The following is a 14,656-nucleotide window of genomic DNA, read 5'->3' as shown; positions in this document are numbered from 1 at the left end:
CTAGTTTGCATTCCCACCAACAGTGAAAGAGGGTTCCCTTTTGTCCACACCCTCTCCAGCATTTATTGCTTGTAGACTTTTGGATAGCAGCCATCCTGACTGGCGTGTAATGGTACCTCATTGTGGTTTTGATTTGCATTTCTCTGATAATGAGAGATATGCACATGATTTTAAAAGAAGTGTCTCAAAAGTATAAAAAAGCAAAGGTTGCCATCTAGTTTTATGAGCCCCAGCTCCCATCCCCCTCTAGTACTACACCCTTTACTCTCCAGAGACAACTCTTATATTCTTGTATTTGTTTCCCAAATGATAATGATGATATATTTTCCCCCAAATACAAGTATACATTTATATATGCCTCTTGTTTTTGTCACTCAGTGTATCTTGGAGATCTTTTTATAGCACATTTATGAAGCTTTATTTTTAATGACTGCATGATTTTCTATCTTGAGACTATATCATAATGTGTTTCTGTTGATGCACACTTAAGTGTGTTTAACTTTTAGCTACTACCAATAATGCTGAATATAATTTTCAGGGCCAGTTCTAATAGTTAAGAAAAAGCACATTTCTGTCTTCTTATTCTGGAAAAATACATTGGTAGGCACTGGAGATCTTTTAAACTTGATAGTTGTTTTGGTTTTTTAAAACTGAATTTTTTGTTGGTAGAGTGTTTCGGCTGTCTTTCCCTTGGCTATGATAATGAAGCATCTAAGTTTGCATCTTGTACATTATTTAGTTAATGTTGAACTTTGGATTTAAGTGAGTATTGTTACTATAGTAATGTCACATTTAAATATTTAACCTGAATGTGGCAGTTTAATAACTGGGGGCTATAATTCAGGAACACTAAAGTGGAGAGTGTGTTTGGCCTTGCACCTCCTGTTTTGCCCTTGGGGACAGTGGATGTGTCTGATGTTTGGTATATGACTTGCTGGTGCAGTGTCTGGTACCTCATACATACCAGTCCATGTCAGCTAGCATTGGTAATTTCTTAGAGTAGTCCATTTCATTAACATTTTCCCATCTGGTTATAGCATCACTTGTGATGATCATATCTGACAGAGCATACTTGAAAAATTAAACAACATAAAATCTGTGATGTTTGGAAATCTGGGAAAGTTAATCACTGTAGTGCCTCTTTGAATCTCTTCGTTCAAGGGTAGACTGAGCAATTTCTATACCAACTGTATATGGAAGAGCGAAACCAAGTGCAAGAGGCCAGTATCTTTCTCCTCTCTTTCTTTTAATACTTTTCTTTGGTTCTTTCAGTCTTCTTACCACCAAAAAAGGAAAAGGGGAGAGAGTGTACATTAGTATTGGAGAAACAGCCCAAAATAGTGGGCCTGAATTTAAAAAGCCAGAGAGGACCAATAGTAATAATAATAGTGAGGGAGGATGATAGATGTTGGAAGTCGTATTGTTTAGAGAGAAAGGAAAGGAAATTTTTTGGTCTTTAATAGTAGGATAAAAATTGCACACTTGGACACTGAAGTTTTACTCAAGCAAGTAAGTAGTTCAGTGGTGTGTTTAAGAAAATGAAATAAAATATTTTGATACTGATAAGATGTCTTAAAATACAACCTATTTATCAACTTTGGAGGAGAAAATGGCAACCCACTCCAGTATTGCCTGAAAAATTCCATGGACAGAGGAGCCTGGTAGGCTACAATCGATGGGGTTGCAAAGAGTCGGACACGACTGAGCACACTTGCATTTATCAACTTAAATGACTATACCTTTGTGAAATTGTTCTGTGAAAAAGCTATATAAAAATTATTGAAGTGGCGGAATGAACATATAAAATGTTATTAAGTGAGTCAAGGTTATATGATACAACAAACTCATAATGAAAATTCGATAGTGAGATTTTTGTATTGGAACATGCATTTATACTAAGTTTGGAAAAGTCAGAAAAAGATCTCTAATTGTATAGAGCTCTTATTTGAGGATGAAACTGGATGCACAATTTAGTATGTCGTAGGAGAATTAATTCCTGAACAGGACCTTTTTTTAACTTGAGGCCCACAAGCAAAATTAAATTAAATTAAATTTAAAAAGTAGCGGAGCAGCTACTTAGATAGCATTTATTAGGAATAACATACTTAGTTAAATTATTATGAAAACAGCCAGCTGCATAGGCATTAAAAGGCTTTGTGGTTTGATCCAGGTGAACTCAGTTTGCTGTTTAAAATTGATTTTTCTGGGACCAACTATTAGATATGTTTAAAATGTTGCAGTATTTCTAATTGTTTAATGTTAGAAGAAGAGCTACAATTCATTCACTGATTTATTTGAAAATATGGTCAGATTTATTTGAAAATATGGTCAGTTAATAGCCTAATTGATTTGTTCTCCTTAAACACTGAACCAAAAAGAAATGAACCTGAACTCAATCATAACCTTTGGTTAAAAAATAGAAACAATTTCTGTTGTCTTCCTAAGTATCATACAAACACTTCAGCATCAAAAGTGTTTCTAATGAGGGGAGGGTTTCAGAGTCACTATCTAATGGAGAGATACTGCAGACTGAACACCAGAATGCCTGTCACTGTAATGTGAAGGAGCCTGAATCATAGTTTGGGATTACTAGTTGAGATTATTCATCCCTTCATCTTCCTACTTCTTTACTATTATAATAAAAAGGCCTTTCCTTTTTCGTAAGTGCCTGCCAAACGTTTCTAATGAGATTTAAGGTGGATTCCTAAAACCTTCTTTTTTCCTCTTTTTTCTTTGTTGTTGCTGTCGTTCCGTTGCTCATTCGTGTCCGACTCTTTGACTCCATGGACTGCAGCACGCCAGGCTTCCCTGTCCTTCATGATCTGGAGTTTGCTCAAATTTTTGTCCATTGAGTCAATGATGCATGATTGGCAAACGTTGGAAACTTGTAACTCTGATCATTTCCCTCCAAAAGGGCTATAATATGATTGGAAGAGAAACCAGAGTATTAACTCTGATCATTTCAAATGAATTTGTGGGTTAGTTAGCTTTTATTTGTTAATTATTTATTGAATAGGAACTTTGAGGAGCTCAATTTACTGACCAGTTTTCTTATATGTCGGAATTGGGGTGGTAATAATACCTCTCAGGTTTGTGATGATAACTTTGAAAGTGCTTTGTAGTTATTAATTGAAAACATCAGCCTTAATAGTTTGCCTCTTTACCTATAATGGCAGATTATTTGTACCTAAGTGGATACTTGTAGCAGGTTAAAATAGCTAAAGCTTCTTTAAAACAGATAAACATTCCATAAGATTCTTGTTTATATTATTTGCTTACTAAATTTTCAGTGTAAAATAAGTGTAATTCAGGTAGATTAAGTGATTCAAGTTCTGAGGCAGTAAAGTCTAAATGTAATGATACCGATAAATACAAATTTGTGAACCATTCATTTGGATTTAAGTGTCTTGATTATAAAAAGACATCACAGAGTTATTTTAAGAAGCAAACATTCTCAAATATTTGTGTTTAAAAAAAAAAAAATCCTACCTGCCAGGATACTTGAGCCAAGTACTTGTCTTAACTGATAAATGGGCGAAAAAATCTGAAATGGTGGTGTATTACCTATTCATAGGTGTTTCAACCTCTGGAAATGTCCTTACTTCTTAGCAGAATTTGATTTACAAATGTTTTAGGAACACATTTATTCCACAAGTGTTTCTTCAGAGTCTACTCTAGGATATGTATACCTTACCACTGTTTAATGATACTATATTAGCTGCTCTGTCTGCACAGGTGAACCAGACAGAACCCTGCAAGCCCAGATGTACTTTGGTGCATGGACTTAAAAATCTTGAGTTGTTGCTTTTGCTCAGGTGGGATCCCTGAAGCCATACTGGGGGCTGGGGGCTACCCCGTCTTGAGTTGTGTGCTGTCTATACGTTTTTGTTGACTTGGTTCATGTCCTCAAATTATTTTAGGTCAGCTTGTTTTTTTCAGCATTAAACACTTGCTTTTGAGCTAGCCTGAAGCTGAAGTCATGGAGTTCCGGGATTCTGCCTGTAGAGCTGTTTTGTGTTGTCCTCTCTGACTTCTCTGGGATGTGAGTTGGACACATTCGTCCTGGGAGGTGGGGGTGAGAGGGTCGAGGAGCCAGTGGGTGCCTGAGCTGTAGCAGGCATCAGGAATGAACAGACACTGTTGCATTGTGAAGGACGGCTCCTGACAGTCACTTGCTTACGCCCATGATTCGAGCAGAGACATCTGAACGGGGGCCACGTGAATAAGTACAAGAACAAAATGCCACATTTGAGATGCTTTGGAGCTAAAATATGAATACGTTTTATGCCAGGAAAAGTGATTTGTGAAACTTTAACAGAAAGCATTCATTAGTAAGAAAAAAAAAAAAGAAAGTTGAGAAAGTTAGTTAACTTATTTATGATGGCAGTGTTTCCACGAAGAGGCAACGGTAAAGGAGCTGGTGGTGGATCAGATCTTACTGGTGAATATTGGTGGAAACATTGTTTTAAATGATGTTCATCTTCCCCCAGGCTGGGGGGGGGGGTGTGCATTTCCTGTGTTCTGCGAACACTGGTGGGAGGGGGAGGTCACTGCCGGACTGAGTGCTCAGAACGTGACTGTGACTGGTGCCGGGGGACAGTGTCTGTCCTTCACACCTGCACATCCAAAAGGGAGAAGCAAACCTCAAGTTGCTCCTTTCCGAGAAGCGTGGCAGGCTTTCTGGCAAGTTGGGTCACACTCTTTAGTTCTGTGAGCCCCACCCCGAGGCAGTACTGGACAAGAATAAATCTTGCCTGGTGGTGGTCTGCAAAAGCCCGAGGCTCTGCCCCCCTTAGACCTCCTCCTGATGTGTCAGGGTAAACAGGACTGGGTTCGCAGGGAGGACGGATGGGTACGTATGGTGGCGACACTTGCTCTGGCTCTTCTTGCTATTCTTGCTACTGTTGTGAGAGAGATGTGAGGCTGTCTGGTGTCTCTGAAGAATCTTCTACCCCCACCCTGGTTGAGCTCCGGGAAGGGTGGCCGAGGGTCATCTTTCCAGCCTGGGGGGCTCCACCTGTGCACTGAGGAGCCAGCCGGCTCCAACAGCCAGTGCTGGACCCCCGCTCGCTGGCGCCACTGTCCTGGTTTGTTTCAGGAGAGGTGCTTTTGGCTGGCCTCTTCCTAAAGCACATCGCCTGGAGGTGGAAGCCTGAGTGTGTCCAGGATTTAGGTTCCAGTCCCTGCCCTTGTTCTTTTCAGGTTGGAACCGTTAGCTACTGGCATCTCTCTCCCTGCCTTCCGAACAGCCTTCTGCAAAGAGCTGTCCCTGCTTTGCAGATTGCTGGGTCCCTTCCCCAGCCTCACCCCTCCGCCTCCACCCCTTGCTGCTGCCTTTTACTGCTGCCTGCCCCGCCCCCACCCACTGCCTAGCTCACTCCTCCTCCTCAAGCCTCTGGGAGGACAGCACACTCACCCAGGTTTTCTCCCCACCCAGGTCCTCATCTTCTTTTCCCATTCCCCAACATCCACACTCCCCCAGGCTCTATGGGCTTCCCTGGTAGCTCAGCTGGTGAAGACTCTGCCTGCAATGCAGGTGACCCCAGTTCGATTCCTGGGTTGGGAAGATCTGGAGAAGGGATAGACTACCCACTCCAGTATCCTTGGGCTTCCTTGGTGTCTCAGATGGTAAAGAATCTGCCTGTAATGCAGGAGACCTGGGTTTGATCCCTGGGGGTTGGGAAGATCCCTTGGAGAAGGGAACAGGTACCCACTCCAGTGTTCTGGCCTGAAGAAGTCCATGGACAGAATAGCCTGGCGGGCTACAGTCAATGGGGTTGCAAAGAGTCGGACACGACTGAGCTACTTTGGCCTTTCCCGGGCTCTGGCCTCGGTCCCCTGCTTCTCAGCCTCTGCTGCCGTGGCCCTGTGGGAGTGGCAGGGAGCGGTGGCAGGGAGCCAGGGCCTCGCTCCTGGGACGCCTGGGTTCCATCCTTGGCCCCACCTGCTGCGTTCCAGCCACTGCTTCATCGCTCTGCCTGTTTCCTCATTTGTAAGAATGGGGATGCTAAGGATGCCCTCCATCGTAGGGCGGTTGTAAGGATCAGGTAAACGTGGAACTCTGGCCTGAGCACATATCTCTTTTGTGAAACTCAGTTCCCAGCATCTGTCTACACGTGACGCTTGGCACCTGAGCCCCTGCTGAGTGGGTGTTTTTCCCTCAGAAAACTCCTGAGGAGTTACCTCAGAACACTCCTGAGAAGGTCTCATTTTCAGATGGTGAGCCAGAGACCCAGGATAGGTCATTGACTGCCCAAGCCACATGAGCAGGTGAGGAGCCAGAGCTCACGCCCGGAGTGCAGGGCACCCGGCCCCTAGTGCCTGGCTCTCTGAGGGCCAGGCCTCTCACCAAGGCCCTAGCGGGTGAGCAGAATGCCGTCCAGAGTTCACCGCTTAGCATTTCCAAGACCTTGGGATGTCTCTTGAATGCCTGATCCTTAGCTTTTCCCATCTGTCAGTAGAGATCATTATCTCTGCCCTGCGTGTCATTCAGGGTTCTTGTGGGAACCAATGACACAGTACTTGTGCCAGGATGGGGTTGTAATTGTCTTTTAATTTACAATGGTTTAAAACAGTCTGAAGTGAGACTGTCTGGGTTTGAATTCCAGTTTTGCCACTTACCTGACCTCTTTCTGCCTCCATTTTCTTATCTATGTAGGCATTATTATTCTGTTTTCGTAAACTTGTCATGAGGTTAAGTGAGTTCATACATGTGAGTGTTAAGAGCAGGGCCTGGCATATGGTAAGGTCTCAACAGGTGTTCTGTGATGGTGTTACATTTTTAATATCGTTTACCAAATTGAAGCTATGTCTCAGAGAACCCTGACCAAAAGACAAGAATCTTCTTTAAGTGGTGAAACAAACTAAAAAGTTCTGTGGAAATTTTGCTGAAGATCATATCAGGCTTTTGCCCGAAATCCAAATTGTGTGTGTAACGTTTTCTCAAAGAGGAACTAAAAACCATATTTTCACCTTATAGCATCTACAGGTGACATATAAACCCTTTGCAGCATAAACTGTGAAAGCTCTTCATTCAGTGGTGGTGGTCAGAAGGGTCTCAGTGTGGCAGTCCTTACTTTTATGCTCTTCACTGTGTCTTGTAGGAAGTCTGCGGTCTTGCAGTTCTTCAGACTGCTTTAGTAAAGTGATGCCGCCGAGGAAAAAGAGAAGACCTGCTTCTGGAGATGATCTATCTGCCAAGAAAAGTAGACACGATAGGTACGTTGCAGAGACAGTGGATCCACGTTGATGGCATACGTGCCAAAGAGGCACATTGGTCCATGAGCCCAGTGTGAACCTTCCAAGTACACGAATACCAACTGGAATGTTGTTTTGGTTCTGATAGGCATACTTTCAAAGTGTAATTATTTCGTGATACTTAGTGTGTGGGTTCATGAAATAAAAACGAATTAGGTAATCTGGGTTCTTAGAAATTTCAAGTTTTATCTTAGTCCATTGATCCACCAAAACTGGTGTAGAGTTTCTTTCTTTCCTTTTAAGGGCTTGCTGTCTGTGCCCGTTGAGGACCTCAGGATTGGTATGTATGTGTTCTTTAAGAGGGTTTCACTACCTGCAACAAGAGCAGGATTCCCGTAGCTGCTTTTGCAAGGACCTGGGCCACGTGGCTGAAGGGAGCTGCCTGTCCCCCAGTGTTCTGAGCCTGCCTGGAATATTAGCTGAGCTGACGTTCCTTCTCTGAAGAGTGAGGATTTGTTAGGAGCCGTGAAAACAAGACTGTTGAGACCACTTCTCTTTCATACAAGTGACCTGCTAATTTCGGTAACTCCCGAGGTCTGTTAGATTGGCTTATTTTAGGCATCTTTACTGTTTCAGCCAGATTTTAATGGCCACTTTTGTTCTCTCTTTTTTAAACAATGAACAGACATCATAGTTTTAATCTTTTCTGCCTTTTCCTGTCTTCCTCCATTCTGGCTCTGTAGGTCATTTCACTTCACTGATGTGGCCTGAATTGCCATATTGATAATCAGAGGGATCAGATGAGATCTTTCTGCTTCTTTCTCATTGTGATGTTTCATATACTACAAGTCTTAGAGGGTTAGAGAGATGGACTCTGAGAGCATGAAAATTGTGTCACTGTTCCTGTCTCAAATGAGTGGAAAGTATTTGAAAAAACTGTAGCCGTGATTTAGAAGATAATCACCAACACAGTTTAGACCAGTGATTCAGCTTTATGAAGCCAAGCTCCTTGACCATTTGGTGGTACAGATATGATTATCAAGGAATTGTTAAATTCTGATTATCACATAGCATGACTGTGTGTATCACTTACTATTTTTTCACTGGGGTCTAAATTCTTCTAGTGTGATAAAGCCAGTTTAAAGTCTGTACAAGGCTGAATTTTCTTCACTAATTCAACCAGAACAGTATATCTCAACAATCTGAATGTAGAAACAGATAATGAGAACTGAACAGTCCAATATAAAGCCATATTTTTAAAGCATTTGCAAAAATGTAAAATAATGCCCCTCTTCTCACTTATTTTTAAAACTAGAATTATTTTTCATTAAAATACAGTGTTTTAATACACACAAAAAAACTGGTGGTTGAGTTGCAGAAAGGTGTGAGGTACTCTCATTGATAGCATTTCATTGGTCACCCAGGGCATGGGGAGCTAATTCTATAGCTGGATGATTTAATTGAGTTTCATTCTTGGTCTTTTTTGGAAAATTTTTATTTACATACCACAATGTGTACAGTTTTAAGTGTACCACTCAGTAATTTTTACTGAGTTTGAGTTTTGCAACCATCACTACAAACCAGTTTTAGCTCTCACTCCAGTTGGGTCCTTGATGCCCGCTTACAGTCAGTCTGCCCTTATTCTCAGCCCCAGGGAACCACAGATTCACTTTCTGTGCCTTCGTATATGCCTTTTCTGAACATTTCACGTAAATGAACCTTTATGTGAAATGCCTTTTTTTTTTTGCTTAGCATAGTTCTTTTGAGGTTCTTCCATGTAGTAGCATATATTATTTATTTTTTTCTGAGTGTTATTCCAGTGTCCTTTTTTATGTAGAATATTGTCAAGTAATTCAGACATTACAGTGTCTTATGTAGGTCTCCAGTTAATTGACCAGTTACAGACTTTGAGCTGAGAAAAAAATGTCCAAACCCAGGACTAGAGCAAATCTGTTTGAACCCCTGGCCAGTATCCACCTTTGTTTCCAGGCGGTATGTCTGCTTTTTATAGAGGAAATATAAAACTAGTGGTTTGTGGTTTCAGTATCTTAGTACCCTATAACATATTTTGGGGTTTTTTGGGTATGAAAACCCAGAATCTCTAATTAGCAGTATATACAGATATCCTGGTGAAAGTCTCGATCGTGAATAAATGCTCACTTCAAAAGAATTATGTATGATACTATATGTTATGTAAATAAAAGCTGTATTCATAAATGTTCATATATAAATAAGGGATAAAACTTATAACTTTTCTGTTGAAATCACTGTTTGTAATGATGCTGATTCTTTTCCCCTCCCCAAGTAGGGAATGTCTTGCTCCTCAACCCCATGCCGTCATGAGATAAGGAATTCCTGACGAGGGTCACAGTAGGGCGGGAGGAGGCCCTGTGCTTGCTGGCTCAGTTCTCCAGCTCCTGCACTGGTTCCACAGGCTGGGACACGCCAGGAGCAGGGCAGGAGCCAGGATTGCTCTGTATTTCTTTTTCCTGAGGTTTTGTCCCCTGGAGGCTTGTTCATAATTTGATATTTTTTTTCATTTGCTTAACAAGTTCCTTGGAGGTCTCTACTATTGCCAGGTTCTTCCTTAGACTGTGCTCTATGCCCAGCCTGACTCAGATGACATGGGCATCAGGAGAACTTAATTCAGGAACACGATTGAATTCTAGGGTCTTCAGTTGAAGAAAACACCAGCGACATTTCTTCCTGCATCTCACTATTGTTCTGTATTGGTTCTGGCTAGAGAGGTAGGAAGGTGTATATAAGATACTTGTTCAGTTCAGTTTTTACTAGCTATTTGTGCATTGGAGAAAAACCTGTATTAAGAGCTTACCGTTTAATTCTATACTAGGTATGACTGTGTTTAAAACTATAGTTATTAAAGGTGACGCTTCCAGATGCAAGAAGTGGAGTGTTCTAAATATATGTGAAATACCTATTGACCAGGTATCTGATTGGGTAATAAAATAAAAACTATTTGTTACTTAAAAAAACTCAGTATCTTTAAATAACTTCTAAAACTCCTTTCTCAATTTCTAGCATGTATAGAAAATATGATTCAACTAGAATAAAGACTGAAGAAGAAGCCTTTTCAAGTAAGAGGTGCTTAGAATGGTTCTATGAATATGCAGGTAGGTAATCATATCACCTAAGGCTGAGCCTCATAAAAATGCAGAGTACTTTAGAGGAAACTAAAGAATTAAAAAAAGTGCTTTTTAAATTTGGGGTGTGTGTATGTGTGTCTTCCTGTTTTCAAGAGGGAGCACAGTTAAACAAATCACCAAAGGTTCTATTTATAGCCAACAGCTAAGCCAAAGAACTCGGAACACTAGAGGGAACTGAAAAGATGAAATGTACTTGGGAGAAATACTTTGGATTGCTAGGAAACCTGCTGAGAATGCTGGTAATGGGTGGCTGCTTGGTTCATGCGTCCAAGTTAAAATAGGCGTTGTTGCTTTGTACCTTTATGTAGTGCAGTGGAATTTCTTATATTGTGTCTCTGTTTTGAAAGATCATTTGACAGACAGTGTTGGTTTTGTCATTTCAAATATCTTAAAACCAGTCCCATTTTTGCAGTTTATTATAACCAGTTGAATAATATTGAAATAAAAGGTTTGTTTTTGTGGCTGTGTATGGTGTGAAAAAAAGGGGAAAAGAAAAACTTTCAGACAAGTTTTGAACTGAAGGCTATTTTACTTTTCCTCTTCCCCACCAAATTTCTATCCCAACATATGCACTTGACAGGTCCAGTGACCGTCAAACCGATTTTCTCAGTATCAGTCTCTACCCCCAATCAGGTCTATGTGTTGCCTGTTGTCTAATTTGAAGAAAAAAAAAAATGAGCAGATCACACATGTCATTCCCTAACAATCCACTACACCCTTACCCCCACTTAAAAACCGCTACTACCTGCGGGAGAAAAGACAGCTAACTCACAGTGGTCCCTTGCCTGGAGTGTTTTTCTCCAGTTTTCCATTCGACAAGCACATGGTTGCATCTCTTAGCTTAATTAGCTTAATAACCTTTGTACTCCTACAGGAAGGACAGTGCTCATAACTGGTTTCCATGCCCTTTTCTTGGGTATCAGAATGAGAATTCTTCCTGAGGCCAGTGTTTTCCTCCCACCCCACCCTTTTCTGATAAAAGTCTTGCCCTCTTTGGCCACAGAGATTGTTCCTGGGGCTTGCAGGTAACCCAGGTCAGGACCATCAGATAAAATGCCCTGGGGTTTTCAGATTGAAACTGGAAGAAGAGCCTCTTTCTCTTCTGGTGGTAGACTTGAACAGATGTGATCCTGATTTCCTGTAGTCTTTCGGATTTTTGTGAGCTACCCCAATGTCTTTCTAATGAATTCTCTTTCATCACTTGAACTAATTTGAGCTGGGTTTTATTTGCAGGGATGGACACACAGTGTAAACACTTACATAGTATTAGAATTTGTCTGTTTCTCACGTTTACATCTTGAAAGCATGACTCTCTTGAAGACAGTTTGTTCCTAGTGAAAGTAGTCGGCACGTTTCCTGGTGTTCAGTACTTGGGTCTGAGTGATGGAGCATTTTCTCGTGTTCCTGTCACTTTGATTATGAAAATCTCTTGCTTTCTTATATGGGTTCACATTTATTGTAATGACATATATTATAAGAAGGAAAGTTTAAACAGAAAAAGTACACTTAATCGCGCCACCATCACACAGCCGTTTTGACACTGTTGTGTCCTCCTGTATAAGCAAATATAAATTTTTCCATAGTGAAAGCCACACTTCTGTTTGTCTTTAAAAGGAAACACAGTACAATTTTTCCTTCTCGATTGCTCTTCTCTGGTTCAAAAAGGTGACATTTGGGATAAAGATTAAGCCGCATTCTTTAGGTTCCTTGAGACCCCTGCCAGGTCGTTCGTCGTGGGGTTCATTACTGCAAGAAGTTTCTGTGGTGTGGCTCTCCCTGTTTTTATTACCCCCCCCCCCTTTTTTTGGTATCTCATCAGGAAAAATGACTTGAAATTGGGAATAACTAAAAGCCCCACCTGGCACCTTCTTTCATTTTTTAATACCCCAACCACATGAGTAAGAACTGTAGTTCAGTGTCATTCAGGAGAAACTCACGGTGAGGGGCCGCAGGAAGGCTGACGGGCTGCGCTGCGGGCTAGTCTGGGGGCAGAGAGTGAGGCTGCGGCCCGTGCCTGGATGAGGGTCCCCCTGTGGTGTGGTGGTGTTCCCCGGGAGACAGCCGCCCGCCTCGGGGTGACTCCCTGCCCGGAACAGAGTGGCGTGCAGGGCGGTAGGGGCCTTGGCGGTGCAGCCCCGTGACACAGCTGGACCTTTCTTCTCCCCAGAGCTCTCAGCTCCACCTCTGGCCCTGACCTCTGCCCTCTGCCCTCCGCCCTCCCTTGGCCTGAGCCTAGCCCTCCTTTGCACCTCTTAGGATACAGCCTCTTGCCTTTTAAAATCCCTGTCAACTTAGTTTCTGATTCTCAGAGATTTGATAAATGAAACTCCCTCGACTGCGGCTCTTGTCCTGTTCTCTGGTTATAGGTTTACTCACTTTGGTGCTCTGGTACTCTAGTCCTCTGACTTGAGAAAGGGTTGCTGAGGGCAAGATTGGGGGAGTGTCTTATTTAGACCTCTGTCTGAAGCTGGAATCTCATTTCTTTTTCATTACCAGCTATAGATAAATAATTTAATAGCTTTCACCGTCTGAAGTATTATATCTAAGAGAGGTGAGAGCAAGTACCCAAGTGCCAACATTTAAGTCACACTGAAGCTCACACATGTGAGTTGTAAAGGTTCTGCAAGTCCTGACTGTAGGCTCTTCATCTCCACTTTGAATTAGGTTCTATAGCAGAGCTGTGTTTTGGTTTACCAAAGTGAGGTTAGGGATCAGGAGCAGTGGGCTGTCGGTGAAGGAGACAGTGTGGCCCCTTTTGCCCCAGTGATGCAGTGTGGTGTGATTATGGAAACTGTACCATGATGGTCTTGGGCCCTCATGAAGAAGTTAAATATATTTAGTTAGGAGCCCCTGCTTAAAATAGCAGTGAAAGTGGGAGGACCGCTCTCTTCTAGATTATTGTCAGTATATCTACCTTCTAAATGTACCTCTAGTATCATATCACTAGGGCATTCCATAGCTTTTAAACCATCTCCCTCAAACCTGCTTTTAATCCACTTTGTGTCAGCCAGTGGCCTGTTTGTTGTTTAGCCGCTAAGTCATGTCTGATTCTTCTGTGATCCCACGAACTGTACCCCTCCAGGCTCCTCTGTCCATGGGATTTCCCAGGCAAGAATACTCAGAATGTGTTGCCATTTCCTCCTCCAGGGGATCTTCCCAACCCAGGGACGGAACCTGCATCTTCTGCATTGCAGGAGGACTCTTTACTGCTGAGCCACCTGGGAAGTCCTTTTGTTAGATTAAAATTGCTCAGTTCTACAGATAAATGATAAGTCTAGTGTCGGTACATCCTTAAGCCCAGTGAACAATGTGATTACAAATAGATCTGAATGTGTGCATGGGAATGATAATGAGGAGAAAGGAGAAGTTATTGTAGATAACAGGATTATGGGTAGCCTTTAAGTAATGTTGACTGATAAGCTCTATTTTAATTTTTTTAGGATAAAATATTAAAGTAATATGAGTCATGCCATTGGAAACCATGCTGTTAAAAACCTTGTTTTTTATAAAATACACAGATGCAATAAAATGTATATACACAGATGTATATAAGTAATATGACAATAGCATTGCATAAAATGTGAAAAAAAAGAAAAAAGCATGGGAAACTTAATGGCACCACTGCCCAGTGTAACTCAGCAAAGCTCTGAGGGCCTGCTGCGTGCCAGGCTGTGGGGTGAGTGTGGACGGCCGGAGTGCTGCACTTGGAGCTCATTTTGTTGTGTGATAAACAGACCAATGGAGACGCGCCATCACTGTGATGAGCATTGACAGGGAGGGGAGGTGGGCTTGGAGGGGGTGTGAGTGGGGCAGCCCGCTGGGAGACCCCCAGGCCCTGTGCCCAGGCAGGGGAACGGCAGGTGGCTTGCCAGTCTCAGGAATAGGTAGCAGAGAAAGAGGCTTTTTTTAGATCACAAAATATAGAAACCAAAGACAAAATTTTTTTAAGATTGTAAAGTGCTTTTTTTCCCCTCAGCTTTGTGTAACCAGCTCCCAATGAGTCCTTTCAGCAGATACTAAAAACTCATCTGTTCCTACAAATGGAACCTCTTAGCAGGCTAGAAATAGATGGATACTTCCATCGGATATCATTGCTCTTTAATCTCAGCTCAGATACTTTACGGTAGTGGAATGATAAGGGCTATGAAACATGGAGTTCACACACAGTGGCCTACGGTGGAGTAGTGTACAGAATATCAGCTGGGTGTTTTTACAGGAAGATCACCAGATGGTAAAATAAAGCAGGACACGGTCTGAACTGTGTGTGTGGATAAACAAGTTAAGAACCCCATCTC

The 14,656-nt window shown here is 42.1% G+C and overlaps 1 protein-coding gene across 5 annotated transcripts in view; it reads left to right on the top strand.

The window, feature by feature from the left end:
* The window catches only part of DCUN1D4 (defective in cullin neddylation 1 domain containing 4), a 90,341-nt gene that overhangs the window by 26,058 nt on the left and 49,627 nt on the right, over positions 1 to 14,656 (top strand). For all 5 annotated transcript variants that reach the window (XM_061145991.1, XM_061145990.1, XM_061145989.1 and 2 more), the window contains exons 4-5: positions 7,104 to 7,218; positions 10,237 to 10,328. In XM_061145991.1, the coding sequence (XP_061001974.1) occupies positions 7,104 to 7,218; positions 10,237 to 10,328 (207 nt within the window). The remainder of the gene's footprint in view (positions 1 to 7,103; positions 7,219 to 10,236; positions 10,329 to 14,656) is intronic.

Source organism: Dama dama, chromosome 6 (assembly GCF_033118175.1).
Source record: "Dama dama isolate Ldn47 chromosome 6, ASM3311817v1, whole genome shotgun sequence".
Lineage (NCBI taxonomy): Eukaryota > Metazoa > Chordata > Mammalia > Artiodactyla > Cervidae > Dama > Dama dama.
The sequence above is the reverse complement of the archived record's forward strand: the minus strand, read 5'-3'. Positions and strand labels throughout refer to the sequence as shown.